General features: G+C 46.8%; 8 protein-coding genes across 8 annotated transcripts; 7 read left to right on the forward strand and 1 right to left on the reverse strand.

Moving 5' to 3' along the window:
* Window positions 1-2,737: 2,737 nt before the first annotated feature.
* On the forward strand, window positions 2,738-3,799 carry BGZ61DRAFT_486081 (uncharacterized protein; the record flags this gene model as incomplete). The annotated part of the gene is made up of 3 exons (XM_046249808.1): window positions 2,738-2,752; window positions 3,141-3,601; window positions 3,643-3,799. 3 exons carry the CDS (start codon window positions 2,738-2,740, stop codon window positions 3,797-3,799), a joined length of 633 nt encoding a protein of 210 aa, XP_046095425.1.
* A 321-nt stretch (window positions 3,800-4,120) lies between these two features.
* On the forward strand, window positions 4,121-5,005 carry BGZ61DRAFT_499924 (uncharacterized protein; the record flags this gene model as incomplete). Its single annotated transcript, XM_046251470.1, has 4 exons — window positions 4,121-4,342; window positions 4,394-4,449; window positions 4,525-4,693; window positions 4,739-5,005. The coding sequence occupies 4 exons, from the start codon at window positions 4,121-4,123 to the stop codon at window positions 5,003-5,005; spliced, it is 714 nt and encodes a 237-aa protein (XP_046095426.1).
* A 4,319-nt stretch (window positions 5,006-9,324) lies between these two features.
* On the forward strand, window positions 9,325-9,831 carry BGZ61DRAFT_486083 (uncharacterized protein; the record flags this gene model as incomplete). The annotated part of the gene is made up of 1 exon (XM_046249809.1): window positions 9,325-9,831. The coding sequence occupies one exon, from the start codon at window positions 9,325-9,327 to the stop codon at window positions 9,829-9,831; it is 507 nt and encodes a 168-aa protein (XP_046095427.1).
* A 1,449-nt stretch (window positions 9,832-11,280) lies between these two features.
* On the forward strand, window positions 11,281-13,222 carry BGZ61DRAFT_465671 (uncharacterized protein). Its single transcript, XM_046247607.1, has 6 exons — window positions 11,281-11,466; window positions 11,536-11,595; window positions 11,707-12,322; window positions 12,470-12,773; window positions 12,942-13,023; window positions 13,099-13,222. The coding sequence occupies exons 1-6, from the start codon at window positions 11,431-11,433 to the stop codon at window positions 13,156-13,158; spliced, it is 1,158 nt and encodes a 385-aa protein (XP_046095428.1). The 5' UTR covers window positions 11,281-11,430; the 3' UTR covers window positions 13,159-13,222.
* A 1,202-nt stretch (window positions 13,223-14,424) lies between these two features.
* Window positions 14,425-15,324, forward strand: BGZ61DRAFT_370973 (uncharacterized protein; the record flags this gene model as incomplete). Its single annotated transcript, XM_046242057.1, has 2 exons — window positions 14,425-14,738; window positions 14,877-15,324. Coding segments are annotated over 2 exons (762 nt in total), but the record flags the coding sequence as incomplete, so codon positions are not given.
* A 974-nt stretch (window positions 15,325-16,298) lies between these two features.
* Window positions 16,299-19,617, forward strand: BGZ61DRAFT_540415 (uncharacterized protein; the record flags this gene model as incomplete). Its single annotated transcript, XM_046254906.1, has 3 exons — window positions 16,299-16,512; window positions 16,595-18,886; window positions 18,950-19,617. 3 exons carry the CDS (start codon window positions 16,299-16,301, stop codon window positions 19,615-19,617), a joined length of 3,174 nt encoding a protein of 1,057 aa, XP_046095430.1.
* Window positions 19,618-20,599: 982 nt separating this feature from the next.
* On the forward strand, window positions 20,600-21,607 carry BGZ61DRAFT_567388 (uncharacterized protein; the record flags this gene model as incomplete). Its single annotated transcript, XM_046255964.1, has 2 exons — window positions 20,600-20,707; window positions 20,819-21,607. 2 exons carry the CDS (start codon window positions 20,600-20,602, stop codon window positions 21,605-21,607), a joined length of 897 nt encoding a protein of 298 aa, XP_046095431.1.
* A 223-nt stretch (window positions 21,608-21,830) lies between these two features.
* Window positions 21,831-22,915, reverse strand: BGZ61DRAFT_486087 (uncharacterized protein; the record flags this gene model as incomplete). The annotated part of the gene is made up of 2 exons (XM_046249810.1): window positions 21,831-22,324; window positions 22,423-22,915. The coding sequence occupies 2 exons, from the start codon at window positions 22,913-22,915 to the stop codon at window positions 21,831-21,833; spliced, it is 987 nt and encodes a 328-aa protein (XP_046095432.1).
* Window positions 22,916-23,267: the final 352 nt, after the last annotated feature.

Here is a 23,267-nt window from a genome sequence, read left to right on the forward strand (position 1 = left end):
TGGGAGGGCCGGGCGGCATCGCCGCCATAGCCTCGGCCACTGTCCTCGCCGATGGACAGGGTGTGAGCGCCAACGACGAATCGTTCTTGCTTGGCTGCGTGGCGTTCTCCCTGCATGATTGAGCGGTTCTGGGTGTCCTGGGATGAGCTTTCAGTTGCCTGACTGCGTTGACGTTGACTCGTTCCAATGTGGCGAACTTACTTTTCTGTTCCACGACGCGTTGCAGGGCAACCGCTCACTACTCAAGGGGCAGAGGGTTGAGTTCTGCATACACGCCATTCCGCGTTGGTCGAAAACCCATCACCCCTGAACACCTGAACAGATGCAGCAGGCAAGAGCACTTGGATGTTCCTCCCCGTCCGTCTGTTTAGTGCACGACGAGGCTTGTATCGTACGCAGACGCAGTTTTTCAGCCGTAATTCGTGCCAAAATAACAACCGAGTCATACTCGACGACCCGGCTACAGCTACTTCGAGGCAGACGGGCTATCGACTAAGCCTACTCAATGCTCCGGAGCCCTCTTCGACGAGGCTCTTCAAGGGCATCTAACGTCTATAAATGGTCGTGACATACCTAAAGTCAGGTCCAGATATTCATATCAGAATCACCTCTTCCTCTATCGTCTCTCATCCTTCTTGGGCTTTTATCTTATCTACTGGCTCTGTTTGCTATTGTCCTTCCTGTAACTGCTCTTCTGGCCGCCCTGACATTCATCCATTATCGTCTCCAACTGGAGTGTTTCCAAGACCCCCAAACCTTTCAAAAAGCATATCGAGCATATTCGTGCCATTTGATCTTCTCGACTCCTATTATTGTTGCCCCCACCCTAATCGGTTTCAGTCTCCAGGTGAGTGATCCCGAGATCTGGAAACGGGCGCGCGGATCGCAGCCCTGAGCATAAAGCTCATCTATGCACGGCGGGGCCGGCTCCAATCCGCGGCAGGCCGTCTCGCTTGGGCCGGCAGCTGACGGCCCCAGGACGCCGGACGGCCCGTACCACTTTGGCTCACACGCTAAGCGCTCGGTGACAGTGCTAGATCGGCTCGATACGAGAATGGCGACGAACAACTCATCCACCGCGGCGGTTCATTACATAGATGCTACGCAGTACGGAGCCCTATTTTTGTTGATTGGAATCGTCCATAGCCCTACACACCCCTTGTTCCCCCCTGGATGCTAGTGCCTATATCACGATCAGCTAACGGCTGGGCCGTGTTTCCAGGTCCAGTGCTGCAAGCAACACCAACTCCACAACCTTAAATGGAACCTCTGTCCCAGAGGACCGGGAATACAGCCTCGGACGTTATCTCGATCCCTCGCGCTACGTCCAACAATCTCACCCCGACACGTACCTCCGGGCACCCCCTGGGTTCGCAGCGTCGTCCAACGGCAGTTCCCGGCGTCAAAACGTCCATCGCATGTCCCAAATCCTGAGCATGGTTGATTCCCAGCTTCATCAACCTCCCTCATCGCGATGACGTCTACATGGGTTATCCCCAACGCCGGACAGCCAGCCACGACTGCAAGTCAGGGGTCCAGGGTTCGTTTGGCATCCTTCTCCTCGACATCTTCCATTCCTTGGCTTCCTCGCCTCCCAGCCCAGCCCGTTTCCACGGGTCGCATGGCCCTGGCTAGCGGGTCCACGGTAGATGATTAATTCCGTCTTGGGTTTCGGAGTCTGTGTTTTGTCCCATGATTCGCTGCCGACGAGGCGCAAGGATGGCAAAGGGCGCTTATGGACCGGACGACGATCACATCCCCTAAACATATTCGATACCTATGGACGCCGTTTTCCCCCCGTGGCTTGGGCGTCCAACAATGCCTCCTCCGTAATAACCCTGTCAAGCGGCGACGGACTTCAGCAAGACGGCTTCGTACCAATATATCCATATCGAAATCGAACTCTCTGACTACAATGGCCTCCAACCCACAATCCTTCACAAAAGGAAAACGACAGAAGGAAAATTCGTCCTCGCGCTCCAGCCGCCCCCGAAACTGGTCTGGTTATCCATTTTCGTCACACGAACTTCATCGAAACCTCCACTTGCCAGTGTGTAGTGACATTCGCGCGGAGACTATCTCCAATCTAGAATAGTGCGCATTCGTTGGTTCTCTTGGCTGCTAGTGCCGCTTGACTAAGCCATGTGCTGTGGTTAGTGTCGTGCAAGGTTGAACAGCCACGGTGGAGAGATCATGGATCATTGAATCAGGAACTGTTATCTTTGGCGGCGAAAAATAAAATTGACTGGGGAAGGCATTTTGGGGGGGGGGGGGGGCGGGTGATCGCACTTATCCTCACCCGTCGTTCAAAGCTGTTGCAGTAGGGCAGTGCTGTTCGATGTTCAGAGAAGGGATCGAACAGCCCCAGTTGTCTTGCATGGAGCAATCATGAATCATTGAGACTGACTACCTATAAGAGGACACCGTACTATCCGATTCGATCTCCTGCACGCTCGGGTATGCTGGATTTTGGTCCTAGCGGATGGTATATTGCTTGGAACTAGAAAACCGAAACGCGCCTGTTGAATGGGGCAGTCGGAGATGCGTACACGGCGCAGGTATCCAGAACCAAAGAGTAACTGAAGTCGACCAGTGGCTACTGTACGGATTAGACCAGCTACTGATGTGACAAAAGTAGGTTTATGCACTGATACATTTCCTTGTCACCGATCAATTCTAGGCCAGTCCCGAAAAAGGTCAGGGAGGGCCTTGTGGAGCTCTGTCACTCTTATCAAGGATGGCGCTGCCAATTGTGAGGTTGCAGGAGTGCAATGTCTAACGCCACTTCTGGAGGTGGCAGACACACATCCGAATGAACCTCCCACAGTGTTCCATCTATCTTGGATGAGCCACAGACCTGCAGTGCATCGCCTCACCGCCCTGTTTAGCAGACTCGCCATAGTATAATACGCCTCGATTACTCACAGCATGTCTAATTAGGTCTAATTCAGCTACTATACAGCCAGACTTGCGTCCACAGCCAACATAGCTAATGGCAGCGCACCGCCTCCGCAGATCTGCGTATGCGAACTGCAGCCTTAGCCAATCTGCGAACCTGAAAACGCCCCCATGTATCAACGCCAATTGCGGCGTAACATGGAATAGGATGCGGAATCAAGCAAACGAGCTACAATCAGCAGTGCCGGAAATGGCTTCCACCGGATGACGATGCTGGGGCTCACGTGTGCCGCGAGTGCCACGCCGGCTTGGAGGCTGCAAAACTGCCCACAGCCTACTCCGTCAACAATATGGACATCGGATGTGAGCATCGGTACCCTGAAGTGCTTGATGACCTCTCTCCCGTTGAAGAGAGGCTGATTGCTCTACAGGCCCCCTTCGGCTACATCACAAAGTTCACCGTTGACAAGAAAACCCCGTCGGGACTCAGTTACCGGAAGCATGTGAAGGGCCATATTGTCGTGTCTCCGAACAAGGTGGAGGATCTTGTTGACACAGTTCTCCCCCACCATCTTCTGGAGACTTTCGAGGACATCACATCCACGTCTCTTGGAGCGGCTCGAGCAAACCTGACCCTGCGGACGTTGGGCACCTTCTTCAAAGTGCGGAAATCTCGTATAAGGATGCAGGCTGAATACAAAAGGTTAGCCAATAGTATATATCAAGGTGCTTTTTAACAGTTAGATGGCTTTCAACCTTTTCCAAGCTACTGCATATCGGATCCCAGCTGCAGGTCTCACCTGCATACCCCTCTCAAGAAGGTAGTAATAAGTCGACGGAGTTTGCCGAGCAGTCCAGGGATACGAATAGTTACATTATTTCGTATTGCAAGCCACAATGACGAATTTTCGAATAAACTTTTCCGGACTTTAAAATCAGGTCAAAGGAGACGTTCTGAATGTAAATACTTCCCAGAGTCTAATGCTCTCACAAGACTTCTTTCAGCCTGCCGAGCCACACGTAAGGTTAAGCTCTCATACCTTCATTGGCATAGCTGCCATGGCATGTGATAAATCTCCGGCACTTGGGAATCCCTGTTCAAAAGCATTTGAGAAATCGGTAAATTCCGAATACTTTCTTCGGCGGTTCTGGTCAGGGTTGAAAGCCACTCTACTCAATCCACTGGCTGCTCGAGTGGAATGGGTAGATCATAATCCACTGAATGTGGAGTGGAGTGGATTCGCGTCCATGCCGTTTACGGAGTCTTCCCGTTTTCAGCCTGAAGGGTAAGGTCGTCGTCGTCACCGGCCCCTCAGGTCCCCGTGGCATGGGTATCGAGGCTGCCCGCGGCTGCGCCGAAATGGGTGCCGACATCGCCATCAGCTACTCATCCCGCAAGGAGGGCGCCGACAAGAATGTCGAGGAGCTGATCCGCGACTACGGTGTCAAGATCAAGGCCTAACCTCTCAACATTGCCGATTACAACGACGTCGAGCGCTTCGTCAATGACGTCATTGGGGACTTTGGGAAGATTGATGGTTTCGTTGCCAAGTAGGTCAAGCATAGGATGGAACACATCGCTCGCTAAATAGGCGAAACAATTGCTCCCGGTTAACCTCGATGCAGTGTGGGTGCCACCGCCAACTCGGGTGTCGTCGACGGTTTGGCTGCGGACTGGGATCATGTTATTCAGGTCGACCTTATCGGCACGGTATACTGCGCCAAAGCAGTCGGCGCGCACTTCAAGAAGCAGGGCCACGGGTCTTTCGTCGTTACCGCATCCATGTCCAGCCATGTTGCAAACTTCCCCCAAGAGTAGACCTCATGCAACGTCGCCAAGGCTGGCTGCATCCACCTAGCCAAGTCTCTCGCCAACGAGTGGCGAGACTTTGCCCGGGTGAACAGCATTTCTCCCGGCTACATCGACACTGGACTCTCTGATTTCATCGATCCCGAGACACAAGAGTTGTGGCGGAGAATGATCCCGATGGGGCGCAACGGAGACGCGAAGGAGCTCAAGGGGGCCTATGTGTATCTCATCAGCGATGCTAGTACATACACCACGGTTGCGGATATTGTGGTTGACGATGGGTATACTGCCCAGTAGATGCATGTTACGTAATTAAGTCAAAGAAGTCTTCGATAAACATCTGTTGGATTGCGTACGGCACATTCAATCCAAGGGATAATGTTCAATAGAGTGTGGATCCAGAATCTGATGATTGTATTGATCTTGAATACTTCCGGCCCCCTCTTTTCTCGAGAGGGGTTTTATGTCATCTCACGCCCCCTCTGACTAAGGTGTTGAATACGCGGTGTGTCTTTAGTGTAGATTAGGGATAGCCATATAAATGTAGATCAATTCTTGATATGTTTGGTTGTTCTTGTTCTTGTTCTTGTTGTTGACTCTCGTCTCCACTAGTGTAGTTGGGCAAAAACCCTCGATCGTCCAGGTCGAAAATAGGTTCAAGAAGGACCCCTTCTTCGAGGGGTGTGAGCTTTCGAGAATTAGGTGAAACATCGCATCGAGCGCGTCAGCCGTGGATGCGGTAGCGTAGGGTTGTTGCAGGCGCGTTATAGATATGTGCAGCCTTCCGGATGGAAAGTTTTGGGGTTTTTTCAATAGCTTGAATAGCTAGGAGTAGCCGAGATTCTTTTGAAGAGGATTCCATTTTTGGTTGTAGTGTGATTTAATGTTGAAGTTGAAGAAGCGTGTTGAGGGTGGAAAGTGCCCTGCTCGCTTGTTTGCGCCGCTCGCTTGTGGACCACGTTAGTTCTAAAGAAAGGAATTATATTTAAGCTGGTTTCTAATTAGAGGTATATGTACTGGCACTCTGGTTAGACATGGTTCTTTAAGAAGTCTTTTTAACAAGCTGGACTTGACGAGGGAAGCTGGTGTATCATAGCTGTCGTTGGAAACAAATTGACCAGAATAGCACAATAATGAAGGGAACTTGATCGGGATGTTGCTTGGTGCTAAGACGCTCTTCAGACTGAAATACTACTCAACTCCCCCTATGCCCTTCACAGATCTGGTCTGCTCTGAAAAGTTCGGTCTGGCCTCCACGCCACGCCAGGGTTGCAATCCACTCCACAAAACCCACTGGCGGAGGCAGTGGAGTGGATGGACCTTAATCCACGCAGCCTATCAGTGTAGTGGATCCATTTGAAGCTATCGTGGAGTGGAATTGACGTAGTGGATGAGTGGATGTGTCCACTACGTCAACGGTCAGCAGCGAGCAGTTATTAAGAGTGAAGTTATTCCCAACGCCCTGGCCTGATTAAGTACCGCCGTTCGTGATAGTATAGCTATTCCCAACCGCTTTCTTTTTGGTGGCGCTCTACCACATTCTCAAGCCATGCTGTTGCCCACTCTTGAAGCTCGTCGTCCGTTATGTGAGCCATCTTGAGGTTGTCCTGCCCCTCTGCTACTGAGATAAAGAAAGGGTCTAAGTCTCGAACAATACCCGCCCTGAGCCATAAACATAAGACCTGACAAGTCCCAATAACCTGTGCATCAAGCAGACTCCGCAGAGGTGTTACCATCCCCCCTGCTGCTGAAAAAGACATTCACACTCAGCGGACATAGGTTGGATCGTGAGGAAATCAAGGGCTATTCGTGACAGGCGTAGATACTTAAATCTTTTCTCGTGCCAATAAGCAAGAGGGTCACAAACCTAAGCATCACCACTCTTATAGTTCGAAATCCAGTGTTGATACTTTTCTTCAAATAGCTTCAGACTGTTGTTACCTTATGTTACTAGTGCTGCGCAGCAGTTCTCTTCAAGCTATTCTTAGAACGGATTGCTGTACGTCTTCTGCCGTTTGGGAGTTGGTTTTTTGTCATTAACAGCTATTTGAAGAAAGCTAGTCTTACGATACTTATAGGGCTATATGTTGTGAACGATTTATTTAGCCTGATGAATCCATTTAGGGTTGTCAACCTACTTACAGTTAAACTACTTCTAGTAGTATGCTAGATAGAGTGTCAGCTCAATATAATAGATAACGTACTTGATAAGCATGCGCCGCATCCAAGTATGCGCCGCACTTTTCCTAACCCTTTAAAATTAAAACTTCAATAAAACCACAACAACATATTCAATCAATTAAAACTAATCGCTATACTCTTCTCCAGAGGTCTCAATTACAGTCTGACAAGTCCTTGCATTATGGCCAGTCTTTCCACAAGTTCCACAGCGCCTTTCCTTCAGTCGCGCCGACCTTCCTTAACCACCACTTTTCGACGATTCAGCCTGTACCTGCATATTGACATCTATTTGATTAATTGCCTCCCTTCCTTCCTCTACAGTCATCTTCCCTTTATTCTATAGGCGGGTTCTTTTTGCTCTACGCTGCTTGCTAAGAGTCTTATTTATTTATCAAAGGATCTAATTCTTAGATTTTAATAATACTATTTAATATATTATTGCCTTTATTCCCTTAAAAAATAACTTAAGTACCTTAAGAATAGATACTGGAGAGCTGCTCTAATACCTTCTTACTTGTCTTTTAAGGTATTCAGACTGCGAACTGGCCTTAAGTACTATCTTTAGAATCTTCAAGACCCAAGAGTCGGGGAGGCCAACCTCCTCTACAGCTGGTATTGGAGTTTATAGCTGTATATTAAGCTTTAATATAACATTTTCTGGGTTTAAGAGAATAAGTCCAGCTTCTTAAAAACCTCCTTTAATATTACTTCTTATTATAGCAGCTATATAGGCAGTATAAAAGGCTGGAAAGAACTCGATCTTTAAAATATAAGTTATAGAGCATCTAATTAATTGCTTAATTTCTCGACTATAAGCTATTTTAAGCGGCCCAAAGCACCCAATATCAAGAAGCTGGAGCAGATAAGATGAATAAGGCGGTATATAAAGCGTAATAATATCATTCTCTTTATAATATTTCTTAAAGTCGATGGAGTAGTAACTTTATACCTATTAAAAATCAAAAGATAATAGCAACTAATTAATCGATTCTTTATATACCGGTTAAAGTACTTAAGCCACTCAAAACCTATCTTATTATCAGTCTAGCTATTTTGAGTCGTTGCAATAGCCCAATTGCCCGGGAGGTTGCTTTCCCGGTACCAGCTGGCGAGGTGATATATTGGCCCGCAACCACGATAAATAGCTAGATTGCCCAGCCTTCCGTATTAATCGCCTGGATAATTATAACTCATTCTCAGTTTCTAAGCTATACTAATTTTGGGTTTCTATACCTTTCTACGCCTATAATAACTATTCTGCTTATAATTATACCTATTATAAAGCCAGTCTTATTAAAGTTATAGATATCAACTAGATTAATACTATATTTTGTAATTATATTCTCTATAAGCTAGAACTAATTATAAATAATAGTTAGATCTTTATATTTAGCCCTTTAATAGTTATATTTATAAAAAAAATATATCTTAAGCTCTAGTTATTGCCTAATAAAGTTAGAAGCCCAGCGCTTGCCAACAGGTAATGCATTGCGGTCAGCAAGCAGTCAATTAGCTATTTCTTCAATACCACGCAGTCGCAGGGGAAATCCTCGCAAATCCAGGTCGAGGATAAATTAAATAATAATCTGTTCCTCTAGATCGGTTAGTCGACGCGAATTGGGAATGGTATTGCGTTGATACTGAATGCCCTTCTATCGGCGACGCAGCCTTTGCTTATCTACTTCGTATATCGATATAGCATATCGGATACTTAGTTTTGGGTTATTTTAAAGAGCTTAAAGGGCAAGAAGGGTTTTAGCTTTATTATCTTGCTAAGGTATATTAAGTTGTTAAGATTTGCTTGATAAAGTAGAAAGTTAGGTGTAGGATGGAAAAGTGCAGCGCTCGCTTGTCTGCGGCGCTCGCTTATCAAGTATGTTATAGCACTACTATACCTTAACCGACTTAAACTAGCAGCTAAATATAGAGTAAAATTACTCAGCATAGACTCTAAGAATATAATAGAGTATTTTAATATATTCTACCAATAAATTAATAGATTTTTATTTGTTGTGGCTTCTATATTTATCTTATAAGTTGTTAACCTCGTCGTCGACTATATGTCTTGCAGCCAATCAGAATTTAGCGGACAAAACAGACCGCATTCGATTTTCGCAGACAGACTAAGCTACTTTAGGAATAGTACAAGTACAAAATGCCCTAGACCTTTTTCAGGATTTATATTACTTTTAAAGCTTATCAGATATCGCTCTATAATAGGACGCCTCTATATATATACAATTAGATTTTACGTCCCTGTTCAAACGCGTATTACATAATAGGACTTTTATTAAGGGGTCGCGCCGGGTTTTATATCTAAGAGGGGCGGCGGACCTCGATAACTTCGGTAACCTCGCCGAAGTTTAAGTTAAGGAAATCGGAGGTATTCGACCACAGCTCATCCAATTATCTTTCCTAACTATCTTTATCACATCATGGACAATCCCCAGTCTAGCACTGGCCCAACGAAACCTAAGCGTGGCCGACCTCGTATATATCCCACACCTGAGGAAAAGACCAATACGGATACAGCGCGGAAACAAGCGAAGCGGCAGGGGGCGGCCTCTATACGACGCGATACAGTATATGCCAGCTTCCTCAACCCGTTTCTCTCTGCCTTGCCTCCACTTCCTATTCAGTTAAGCAGAGGGAATCACCAAGAGTCAGGGGCAGGCGCTGCGTGGGCGAATGTGTTAACTGATATTCATTCTCTGGGCAATCCCACTGGCGTACCAGGACTTGACTATATGGATATCTCGGAATTCCTTCCCCCAGCTAGTCCTCTGCTACTAGAAGAGATAGAAGAGCAAGCTATATTAGATATTGGTATTACTGTAAATGCAATAGATTTTGCAGACGTAGCGGATTCGGTATCTATTCCAAATAATAAGAGTCTTAATCTGAATATTCCCTTTAAGGAGACGTCGGAAACCTCGCTCTAGATACGGAATAACAAGTAAGATCCAGTTAGATGCCTTATATAGGAGTTAATAGAACAACTCACTAAATTTCGAGGATGCTATAATAACTGCTACCAAGAAGCAGAGTGTGAACGATCGGAAGACCCGAATAAACATATCAATCTCGCAATATATCTGGAATTTACACCTAAGCTGGGTCCTAACATCCTTAGCTCTGCAACTATAGCACACTAAAAAGATAACCTAGCTGGAAAGCTCGATACTGCAACTCGAAGAGAGATATTCTGTGGTATCAGCTCCAGAGATGAGATACCTCCTCGTCTTTACTTAAGAGAAGACAATGGAGTTATAAATAATACCAGGGTTTCCTTTGATATAGATAGTATTATAGCCTTCCCAAGTTGCCTTGTAGTTGCCAAGTAGGGCATTTAATAATCTCCTACCCAGATAACTATATCTAATTTTTAATCTGATCTTTACCTCAGTTTAAGGCCGGTTACTTACTTTAATGCAACTAGAATACAATATTAAGTATACTAACCTATCCACCAGATTCCTTACTATACCTTCGGCTATATTATTAGATTGGAGGATATATCTCTATACTTTCTATTTCCCAACCTATATTAAGAGGAGCAGAAATATAGCCGGCTTCAAGATAAAGACTTTTAGCTATAGATAGATGGCATTCTCTTTCCGGCAATATATAAATACTATAGCAGCGCCTATATCCAGTATTATCTATTAAGCTATAATTATAGTTACTATAACTCTACTGCTTATAGAGTAGAAATACTTACTTAGTATATATATCTAGTAGCATAGAAATAACAATTAGTATACTTTCTACTACTAGAGGTACTAGCTGAAGTTTAAGCTAATATCCTCACTACTATTTAAGAACCAGAGTTCTAATAGTTCCAGGATATAACTATCCTCCTTTAAGTAAAGAACCTTAAGGTCCTTATAAAAGATATTATCTAGGAGAAAATAATATCACGCTTTAAGGGGTATTGAGTTAAAGCTATTAACAAGAGCCACATTACGCCAGACTTCTATCTTAATATCGGAAAAGAAACTTACCCTTAATAGGTATTATAAGTTATACCTTGGAGCTAACTGGCAGCTAAGGCTATAAATAATCTAAGAGACAAACAAGCCGAATTGCTGCTATATAGGTAATGCTGCTTAGAGTTATATACCTTCCAGGCCCAGTATAGGTCGGCTAATAAAGCAAGCTAGAAATAAGCCTTTTATCCCTTTAGTATACTTTAAGATACCGGAAGCTTAACTATTAAGACTGGAAAGTATTCTTCATACTATCTTACTGGCCTTCTCTACTCTTAATTCTATCCTAGTATTAAGGAAGTTTTTACAGCAGGGAATATATATCTATTTACAAACACAGCTATTAAGACGCTTACCCTCAATAAGAAGTTAAGAAAGACATAGGAACTTGTTAGAGGTAGTCTTAGCTATCAGCCAGCTGCATTAATTAAGGCATATCTATATATAAAGCTCCAATGCCACTATGCGTTATTGGGATCTATGCAAAAGTCCTTTGGTATCAGAGAAGAGTATTGTGTTTCCAAGGAGCTATTCTACGCAATTAATAGCTAAATGCACTCCCAAGAGCTCCACATTATACACCTTGTTGTATCTACTAATAATAGTTCTCTATACTATAGTTTCACAACCGATACTCTAGTTTAATAGCTACAGTAGAATATCAACAAGTTCTATATCGGGTTCGAGATAGTATATAGCTTTCAGGACCCGCATTTTGTAACTTAAGAGCATACAAGAATCATACTTATATTTCTTCGCTATCTCCAATTCTCTTACTCGGGTGGATTGATATAGAAAGTCGGCGGTTACTGGCAAGATATATAATAGCAACCCGACCTAAGTCAGCTAAACGGACTTCGCCGATATAAAGGTCTCGGGTTTAAACGCATAATGGAGGTATATGGCTATGCTTGGTTTCTTAATAAGATCGACTGGAATACGCTTACTTTCCGGCAACCCTATACGGCCTATATGATGTTTAATAACCTATCCATGCAGACTGTTTATCGCGCTCGGTACCACCAAGTACGAGATGTACGGATTGACTTTATTCGAGTGGATAAGGCTTATCAATGGATGCTCGAGTTTAGTGCCATACCTATATGCCTCGACCTCTTGGAGAATTACCTTCGAGAGCTCTGCTTGTGTGCCTTTCAAAAGGATGTCTTCTTTCATGTTAAGTCAGCTCTAAAGCCAGAGTGTATGGAGGCTGCATTAGCAGGAGACATTCCCCTCTGCTATAATAGTGTTAACAATACCATACTCAAAAATTACCAGCCACTTCAGCTTGCGCAAGGAAATAGGTTGGCAGTGAAGGATATTTATATGTTATTTACTTGGCTTTGGAAATCGAAGGATGACCATTTTAAACGGCAGGGGTGGAATGAGAAGCTATACTGTATGCTATTCCAGCAGAGCTTCCATGCCATCAGGACCGCACGAGGTAAATCTGGCGCACGGAGGTGGCGACAGGAGCTAAAAAGGTTATTTCTTGGAAGCTATTGGATTCTCCCATATCTATATAGCCGGGGATTCATATATAAGGAGAAGGAGGAAAAACAGTTCACATAGTAGCCTAGTTTGCATCAAGGACTTATCAGACACTACGCCAAGTCCCGACAGACTGGAACACTTGCCCATCCACTGCCAGCATCTAATATTGAAAATCATCCTATTAACGGCTGGCAATTAGTAGGTTCTCAGTTTTCCAGGAGCTATATGCTCTATGTTATACAACCCGAACAGGAATTGATTCGAATGCCTGAAAATGAGCTCTATGCCCAGTTGGTTGCTCTTCGGGAGCAAGTATCAGCTGGGCTGCCTCAAAGCCCTTCTATTATACCTATACTGGAATTAGATACCTCTTCCGAGAGTTCTTTTTTTCCAAAGAAATGGTGCTAGATAAGATAAATGAAAGTTGCTAAAACATTTAAGAAATGCGATAAGGTTAATAACTGTATCTGGTTTTTAAAAAAGAGATTAGAGTTATATAAACATCTCTAATATTATTAGCAAAACTAATACAAAAGGCATCAGAACCGCACTACAATCTAACTAGATAGCAACTTGAGTTTAATTTCAGGAAGTGATGAAGCTAAGGCTACTTTAGATGAGGAGGGCCTTGTTGTTATGTGGAAAAAGCAAGTATAAGTAGTGTGTAATATGGAAACTCGAGTCTATAAGCTTATTAAAGAATTTAAATGAAGATATCTATAATAGAAGAAGTCTTATAACTCTATCTTGAGGAAGTTAAATTGCTATTTAGAAAGAGTTGAATAATAGATAAGAAGATAGTAGACCTTATTGAAAACTCTATATAAATTCAAACCGTGCTATTAATAACTAGAGGGTAAACTTATAGAAAACCTAAAGAGGTGAACTTATAGAAGACCTAAAGGGATAAACTTGTAGATATTTTCACTATGAAAATTCCTATAAAGCCAATTTCACAATTAACAACATACAGAAGAGATTATATACAAATAGAATATAGTATCTATTAGAAAATCATAAATAAACTATTAGAAAATTATAAATAAACTCTTTAAAGAGGATATATATATTCCGCCTATAATCTACAGTTAAAAATAGTAACCTAGCAACTCAGTAAAAGTAATATATTAAATAGTAAAATAGAATAATAATATAATTACAGCCCAGTATTTATTATAATTATTATTACTACAGCCCTAGCAATATAAAGCTATTTATTTATATACCCGATGTAACAAGGATACCGAGCCTCACGGCCGACATCCTGTCACATACCCATATCCGGTACAAGGAGGGGTTAGCCCTGCCTTGCCTTGGTACACTAGAATGCTAACCTAGACACGCGGCCCTCTGCAAAACCCAACCGCGCGGCCTACCTCAACGAGCCCGGGGCCAGCCCTCAGGGTTTCGCTGTAGTATCTATATAATCTCGACCTGCCGACTAGAGACTGAAGCAAGGCAAGCTTTAGTCTCTGTCTTAATTGACTACTACCTTACTCTCGCCTGGCTACTTCGTACCTCTTCGTTGACCTCCTTACACCCGAGTACCCATTTATTATATATAAACCATACCAAATAGCCGTTATATCCAATAAGGTAGTCCGTCATATAAAAGCACAGCATATAGCAGATAACAAGACCAAATATATCTATAACATCATTAAGGCCATCCCCGGGATCATCAGTAACCAAGAAGAGTTAAAGCAATAGTCAGTACCGCCCCCAATTACAGCCCCGATATTATAGTTGCTGCCACCTAAGCTAGACGGATTAGGATGTAATAAGTGTCCGTATATGGCCCGTCAGTTGCAACGCATCAAACAGCATTATCGGGTTCATCATAGATGGATAAACCATCGGACACGCAGTCGGCGCACCAAGGAGTCCGCAGCAGCCGACCCGGCGGTGCCATAGAGAACAGGAGTGCAGTATCAGCGGTTTTTCCGGAATCGGGTCGCCAGCAGTTGGTTCGAGGTCGGTCGGAGCATCCCATCAAGCAGCAGAGGGGACAGCCAGAACAACGTCAACCGCAAAGCCGAGTTTATTAAGCGTATTCAGCAAGAAGATAAAGAAGCGTTCGAAAGCGAGGCCAATGCCCGGGTCCAAGATATCAGCGACAAGTGGGGGGCGCAGCGATGGTTGAAACGATGCAGATGGCCTCGGCATTTGGCCAATATCGACAAGATGTGGTTGCGGAAGGAAGTATTGCAGCCGATTGGCGAGAACGAGCCGGTATTGCAGACGATGTGGGAGATTTTCAACTGCATATTGGACAATATATATGTAATCACCAGGCGTTGCAGTCCCGGCACAGCCGAGTTGTTCGAGATGGAGCGGAAAGAGATTCACATCACGCCCAACAAGCCGTTTGAAGGGATTATAGAGCCAGACGCATAGATCCGGTACAAGGGGCATTGACGTACAATGATGTATATTTGGGAGCGATTACAGATATTAGATGGAACGCATGGGGACAGCGACAGCGACAACAGCACAGAGTACAGTACGGACGAAAGTGACGACGAAGATGCCCGTAGCAGCACAAGCGAAGAGAGCCGCAAGCCCGGAAGCCGGCGCGGGAGGAAACGGCCGCCGCACCGCACGACAATACAACAAGACAGGTCGTGGGCCCAGTTTTGCCAAGGAGTTGAGCAGGTTGTGGCCGGGACCGACACCATTGGCCGATATACAGAGTGTCGGTTGGAACGGAGTTGTTTAGACGCCGTCATCCAATTATTCAACCATCCATTAAAGAGCGGGCAGCATTACGAGAGTATCGTCATTAGTGCGTTAGCCGTCATGGGGGTTGAACCCGGACGGCGGATGGATACCGGTTGTGAATTACACCCAAGTATATTCAGCCGTCATCAAGGTAGCCCGGTATTTAGTGTTATACCAGTCCACATTGGAGCGGCAGGATCAGATCGCCCAGTTGCAGCAGGTTGTAGGTAAACGGAGGGCAAAGAAGAAGGCCGACGGGTTGTTCCGCATTATCCGAGGCAAGATGCAGCGGTTCATGACGCGGATATCCGATGACAAGGAAGCAGAGCCGACGCCGATGAATTGGATCATCGATACACGTTCGTACGGGTTGAAGATCCAATTTACGACCCCGGGCGAGGAGACGATCGATTGGCGAGGCGACCAGATTATTCATAAACGCGTGCGATTGGGGATGGGCACGTTATCCGATATGTTGCATAACGTATTGCAGGAGGCGCGGCGTACGTTGGCCGTGTTGACCATGACAGACACCGCCGCAGCCGGGGATGGAGAGGCAGAGCCGGGGCAGAGCGTTGCATAGGTACGGCCGAGCCGTCGAGCAGTTCCGGGAGCAGATATGGATGATTACTCACTTGACGGGCGGACAGGAGACACCTTTGAGTTCAGAGACAAATACCATAAGCTCTAGCCAATTAAAGACTCGATTTACCATAGAGGCCCATGATATTCCTAATTCGGCGATGACCCCCGGTCAAAATCTACGAGCTAAGCGATAACCCCCCGACAAAATATCCGCGGGCTTGATTTAAGCTGCCCCTCTCCTCCACTCAAGCCCTTTATTAAATAAAAGGTTACATAAGTAGAGCGTTGAATTGAATTGACCCCCTCGTGTGGCGGCATAAGACGCGAATTTGCATAAACCTCTGATACACCGATATCCTGGCCTTATTAGTCAGATGACCACAAAACCCCTCCTGAGAAAAGAGGGGGCCGGAGGATCCTACCTAGATCGAGAACAATCATACTTGGGCTCCACATCATTTTGATTCCTATCGGCTTGATCGAATTGATCGTATCGGGTCCAACAAGCAGTTATTCCATATATCTTCGTTATAGGAGAACCCTCGACTACAGCCCGGACTCCCAGCGTTAACTACCTTATAACACCACCTCTCACGTTGTCCTTCGTCTAGTGGCCTCTCATGGCAAGAAAGAAAGCATCTGAGCTTACCTATCCGGGGAGATCGCACCCTACCTTCACCGCCGAAGAAGCCAAAGACCGTGAGCGGCAGCGACAGAGAGATAAGCGTGCGCGTCGAAAGCTCGAAAGAAGCACGAGGCCGGTCCCTCCAGACACAGAAAATGCCAAGAGTGATATTAGCCAGAAAGAGTCCATACTAGGAGATGAATATTACAGTAAGTTTAAGGATTATATTATCTATTTATTCCGACTCCCTATCAGCGAACAAGGTACACTGACATATGCCCGCCTTAATAGACAGACCGTCCGACAAGGCAGCTCTATCTTCCAACCCTCTATCCCCCAATACCGACATCTGGAATGTTAATACGCTGCGCAGAGGACTACAGGATGCTACAGATCCTAGGGAGATCAAGAGCCATTACGCTACTAGCAACGGCTCAGGCCCCGGCGATGCTTGCGCCACCCACTCGTACTCCAGTGAGGAAGATCCACTGAATATTAAGGACGGAGTCGTTCTTGAAGGGGGCGAGTCCGAGACCCTTACCCCTTATATCGACAGACTACATCCAAGCAGCCGCAGCGACCTTTCACCGAGGCCACAGCCCACTACGTACATGCAGCCGCATCCAAAGGGTTCGCCCTCCTCCTCGGCCAGACTGTCTTCTCCAGCCCCACGCCCAGTGACTATATCTCTTTGCACCCTCGCCGTTCCGGACAGCCAGGGCAAATCAAGTGCGAGTATCAGCGCGCAGTCTCCGCGCGGCGACAGTGGCAGTGAAGCACCGGATTCTGGCCGTTCGAGTCCATTGAGCCCCCTCCAAGAAAACTGGCTTCAAGAGCAATCGCTTTTCATTACCGATGACGAAGATAAGGGAGGGAGTTCTTCAGACTGTGGTAGAAGTGACTATACCGCTGACGAGGAAGATGCTCCTTATCGCGAGGACGGCAAGCGACTCCATGCTGAAACTGTCGACAACAGAAAGTATAGCACGGCAGCTGAGTGGGTGCAAGCCCATATGCTAGACGAGCCAGTATGCAACACCTACCTCGACGAGGCCGGGCAAGTAAAGAGAGACGACGGCCTCAGCCTCCAAGAGATGGCCACCTATATTCAAGATCTCGGTGTACCAGATGCCCTAGCAGGCTCGAAACCAACCATCGAGGGCAATCAGCCTTGGGAGGAGGCGCTGAGTGGAGGCGCGGCTCCACCAGTATTGAACATGGCCAAATCTCATCAGCCAGACGAGGAGGTTGCAGCCCAGTTCGACGTCGATGCAGTGCTTGCCGAAGTATCATCGCTCCGAGCATTCCGGGGCTTTCGATTCTCCTACTACCCTCGACCTCAACGAAATCTACAGAAGCCTATTCATATGCGGTTCCACGGCAAGCAACTACACTTATATCGACACATCCATTTTGGAGAGGCTCTTTTCGCGCATGACATCCACATCTACATCGCATTTCCCAGTATGCTACTAATCAATGAGACATTCCTAACAGAAGAACAACATACCCTCTGGATCGACGGTGTTGTCTTGCCATTACTGCGTAGTATATTGCCTCCGACGTCAATGCAGCATTTTCCAGCGACCTGGGCAATTGGTGCTAGCCAAATGCGAGCAAAGCATAATAAACATCGAACTTTGGACATTGGGGGCACCAATCCCATATACTACGCAGTGAATGAGGCCTCGGTGCCAGGTCTATGGGAGGCCATGCTATCGAGGCTTTCAGACCCACGTTTCCACATCTTTCGAGGGATGTTCATTGTTTTCGAGGCGTACGGAACTAAACTCATGTGGACCGACACTTCTTTCTCCACCTTACGCGAAAACGTGCTATCCGCCTTGAATAAGAGTATCGATCGAAGGTATCTTATCCCCGAGAAGACATACTTTAACGTCGGGAAGGAGACTGTCTTAAGGGCCCCTCGAGTTTATTGGTGGAAAACGTGTTGTTTACAGCACTGGCTTGACTCGGCAGATCCTAAAGCTCGTATGGAACGGCATATTCATCCCGTAAGCAGCACTCGAGATGCCGCCTCTGCGAACATGCGCCCACCACAAAAACACTTTCTACAACCTCACGTAGTATATGCCCAGCATTACAATAGCTACAAAGAGCTTTCGGATGCAAGAAAAACCTTCCCCTTTACGAATCGTAACATCGAGAGCATGCTGATCCCCCACAATCTCCTCCAGCTCTGGTCTAAGGCTGGCGGTGCACATTGGCGGACAGCACACATTGATGAGCAGGTTGCCCAAGCAGGAAGGCGTTCGTACTTAAACTCGAAACGGCGTTTAGACCTTACGTTCCGTGGCTCTCGAACCGCAAGTCTAGGGACACGCGAAGAGTACCGGGTCCAGCTGGAAGTATTCGAGATCCTTGACCTGGACACTCAACCCTTCCGCCACACAGAGCCTCGGCCGTACTTTTCCATCCCTACCGCAGAGGCACTGCATTTTCTGCGTTGGGAACTGAACCGTTGGCTTGGAGCGCTGGACTATCTCCTAATGAGCAAAACCTATCTGACACCAGCTTCCAGCGCTATGGGAACTATACTTATAAAGATTATTAAGACTATTAGTAATAATAGTGCTTCTAGTTATATAAGTAACCTACATCGGGGTTCTTATTCCACGAAGCAAGGTATCCAGTGGCTTGGCCTTGGAATCCACCAAACCGTTGAGGAGACCGGGATGACTTGGCTAAGGCATTCTATGTTTGACTGGGAGCAACTACAGTTTCATAAATCTATTAAGAGCCAAATCCGCTTCTTCATACCCGACTCACAGAGGACCTACAAGCAACGTCAACAACAAGTAAAAGCTATTACTAGACTCTATAATAGGATAAGCAATATTGCCAAGAGTCTACAGAAGGACGGCTCGGCAAGCGACAATCATAACCTCAATCGGATTCGGCGAATCTACTTCTTGGCTTTGACCATGGAGATGCTTAACTACGGCAAGAACAAGCAGCCATCGCCTCCACCAAAGGATCTAGAGAGCTACAATTATGGGATCTGTAAGGCTTGGCTTTCTCAATATTACGACGACGACTTCTATATCCCTAGGGATTGGCGGATATGTAACACATGGCGAGAACGCCCAACGTGGGCCCAGCTCATTCAGCAGCTCTTTGACTGGGATGATCAACATCTATATCGGGTTTCTTTCACGCAGCAGCGTTGGGATAGTCTCCAGTACCGCCTAGTAACCCGACATGCGTTCGAGGAACTGTCTCGAGCCTTGGATCTTGATGCTGCAAATGACTGGAGGAGATCACTCGGGACGCATGGATGTCAGTTCTTTTAGATGCTTCCAAAATGTAGCAGCACACGCTTTACAAATCCAACAAAGAGGCCAGACGGAGATGGTATAAGAAAAAATCATATATCTTGGTACTCTGCTAATCACGTCGAGTTGGCGAAATATCGGAAAACACAGGCTCTCCATGCATGGGACTGGGCTAACCAGGGTTTATGGGACTGGCAAGAAGGGTTGGTAGAAGAACATATACCTATCCCCCTCTTTAACAATATCAAAGAGTTTGACTTTAAACCTAAGAAGAGTCATAAAGCTCCGCAGGTCCAGAAGAGTCTAATAAGCAATAATAAGGGAAGTAAGGGCAAGTATGAAGTAGATAAGATTGTTGGAAAACGTGAGCTTAGGTCAAGGTGCATTGAGTATCAGGTGGCATAGGTTGGGTATCCTGATAAGAAGGACTACACCTGGGAGCCAATTTAGCAATTGAAGGCTAATATCCCAAAGATCGTCAAGTCCTACAAGAGAAAACAGAGGGACATTAGAAATAGCCATAAAGCATAATATTATCTAGCTACTAGCTTGATATAACTATACTTAATGGATTTTAAATTCTATCTAACTCTACCTAGAACTTAATAAGAGTTATAAGTTATAAAGGTAGAATACTAAGGATGTTGTTGCATCTAGAGAATGGAAATAACTATATGTGTAAGAAGCTCTTGATTTCTTCCTATCTAATGAGGGTCTTTGTGTCAACGAAGAGAATGATAATAACCTCGGATGACCTCGGACAGCCGAGAGGCTCCGGGTGCCTCGGGGCCTTTAACTTTATCTAGCTATTGACCTGATTGAAAGGAAAACTGGACTGGTGACGAGGCTGACGACGAGGCAGGTGGCGATGGACACCTATGATGATGAAGGAAAAACTTCACTTCCGCAATAGCCGTTGAAATCCGATATCCGGATATGTGACAGATGCTAAGCTATAAAACACATTTAAAGGGAACATTATATCTCTATCTACTTAAGCATGCATATCACCGGGGGGCAACCAGCACGGGCACCCGAGTTATTAGGGGTGCGGATGTGGAATACAATAAACGGGGGGGTGCAGAACATTTTCATCCACGAGGCGATGGTATGTTTTGTGACTATATATCACAAGGGGTTCCGCAAGTCGTCCGAGATCAAGGTAATTCATCGGTTTTTGCCCCGGGAGGTGGGAGAGTTGTTGGTGTGGTATATGTAGTTAGTGTTGCCATTTTGGCAGAACGTGCAGGGAACGATCAAGCAGAAGAGGAGGACGAGTGCGTTTTTATGGGCCGACGAGGTGGTGGGAGAGGATGGAAGAAAGGAGCGGAAGATAAATACGGTGGTGAGCAGTTTTAAGGCGCGGGTTAAGGAGGAGAAGAAGGTGAAGAGAGAGGCAAAGGGCCAGCAGAGAGAAGCAAGGAAGCAGAGGAAAGAAGCAAAGAAGCAGAGGAGGGCGGAGGAGAGCATAAGAATGGGTAGAAGGGGTAGAGCGGCCGGGAGTGAGGAGGGATGGGAGATGGTTAGTGATGAGCGTGAGACGGTGGAGGGTGAAGAAGAGTGGGAAGAGCAAGATGGGCGTGATGGAGACGAGGTGCCAGATATGGAGAGTGAAGACAAAGGGCCAGATGTGGAGGGTGAAGACGAAGGGCCAGACGTGCCCGAGGCAACGCCAAAGCCCGAAGAGGACCAGGAAGAGGAGGCGGCGTTTATGGAGTGGTTTCACGAGCCCAAATGGACAAGTGATCGAGCCCGGCGGGTGTTGCAGCAGTATAGCGCCGAGTATTCCGGGCACGAGTTGAACATTAATCGTTTTAGTACATCAGCGTCGTGGCTATGCGGAAACGGACTAAAGTATCCGAGTGTCATTGCGTGGAGCTTCCCATTCACCGTGAGCGTGCGCTGCTGGCTCTGGCCGGGAATCCAGACGCTTGCAAGCGCCGAGAATGCATCATTGAGAATTCCCTGGGTGATGGGTCCGACAAGGACAAGGATGAACCTCTCTTGACCATGGCTCGTGTCGGGGCCGGGGAACTCGCTCGTGTGCGACAAGGGATATACCTGCATTCGTGTCCTCAGCGACGAGAGGTTTAAAGAGTCCGGTATCATAGATTGGGCATCACCAACTACGCCGACCCTTGCCAAAAAGTCTTCCTTTAGCAGTAGACGGGGCTGATTTGTTATTATGGCATCGAGGAAGGAGCCTTCATGGTTGAGGCCGGCGGCAGAAATCAAGGGCATGAAATCTTCGATATCGGGGGGGGGGGCAGCTTGGCGAAAAGTTGATGCAGGACTGTCATGACGCGGATAAAATCGGTTTTCTGAGCGACGTAGAATATACTTGGCGCTCGTACACTATGAAGCCAGACGTCATACGTGAGATTTGGAGTCTGGCAGGGGCACTGCACCCCGAATGCCTGGCCCCCGGCTGTCGAGCCAGGGCACCGTGCATCATGCTCTCCGGCGAGGTGCTGGTCTACAGACGACCAGCAGAGAGCAACGACGCCAACCTTGGCAACCTCCTCTTGCATGGTAAGGGGGAGAGGAAGGTGTGCCTTGGTTACCAAGGCGTGGAGAGCCCAAAATATCTTCACCATGGCGATCGTCGAGAGGGGCTCACGGAACCCAGGCAAGTGTACCCCGACACCTGTCTGAACGGGATCGTGACAAAAGAACTGGCAGGTGTCCTGCCAGTGTTCGTATAGGTCTGGACGATGTTGCACATCTAGAGAAACAAGATCAGCCAAGGCCACTGCAGACGAGGACTGCCGTGTCCAACATCGGGGGGTTAAGGGAGAGATGCCCGAGTGACAAGGTCCATACCTCTTAAGTCCTTCCATGCTACAACAGGACCGATCTGGGCTGGCCAAAACTCGTTCGGTTGCTGATTCCCATAGAACAGCAACATGAGCTCACGAATCGCGCGTGCCCAGGCGTCAGGGTGGTTGATAGACCATGTATTCGAGCCCACCCGCATTTTATAGTCGTGCACAACCATTTCGACGCTGTCTGTCCCCAAGAGAGAGAGGAGCGTCTCCCAGTGGCAGCATGAGTCCACAAAACCGCCAGAGCCGCCGACAGCCTCGACGATGGTCTCGGTCGGACTCGATCCTTGCATGAGTTCGAAGAGGTGGATTTGCGTGTCGAGTTCGCAACCGTATGGGTGGAATATCTTGAAGTATGCGCCGCCAAGTTCGAAGTTCTGTCGCCGGGGGTCGTTGCATCGGTGCTTCTTGGGGCTGGGCGAATTGCCGAGGAACTCTTCATCAAAGAAGCCGGGTGGGACACGGCGCTTCTGGGCCGGGGTTTTGGACATATGCTTTGGTCAGGAATGCTTATATGGCTGGCAGGGAGGAGTGTCACGGCTAACCATGGAGCGGTTTGTGTTTGGTGTGCGAGGTCTGCAACGCGATCGCGAGAGGAGACGGTCAAAGAAGGTATGGAAGGTGTTGATTGTTGATATGCGGACAAGGAGAGCAGGAGATGTGTCTTCGGTCGAGAGGCTGAAAGGATGAGTCAGCGCGGCTTCAAGTGAATGAGCTTCGAGCGAATGGAGGTTGCGATGTGCAAAGGGAGAGAATCGTGTTGCGGAGAAGAGAGGTGCAGGTGATGCGAGCCTGAGGCGGAGGTGATGACATGATTGAGGCGTGTTGTGCAGGCAGCCGTTG

The sequence above is a fragment of the Ilyonectria robusta genome, assembly GCF_021365365.1.
Source record: "Ilyonectria robusta strain PMI_751 chromosome Unknown BGZ61scaffold_43, whole genome shotgun sequence".
Classification (NCBI taxonomy): Eukaryota; Fungi; Ascomycota; class Sordariomycetes; order Hypocreales; family Nectriaceae; genus Ilyonectria; species Ilyonectria robusta.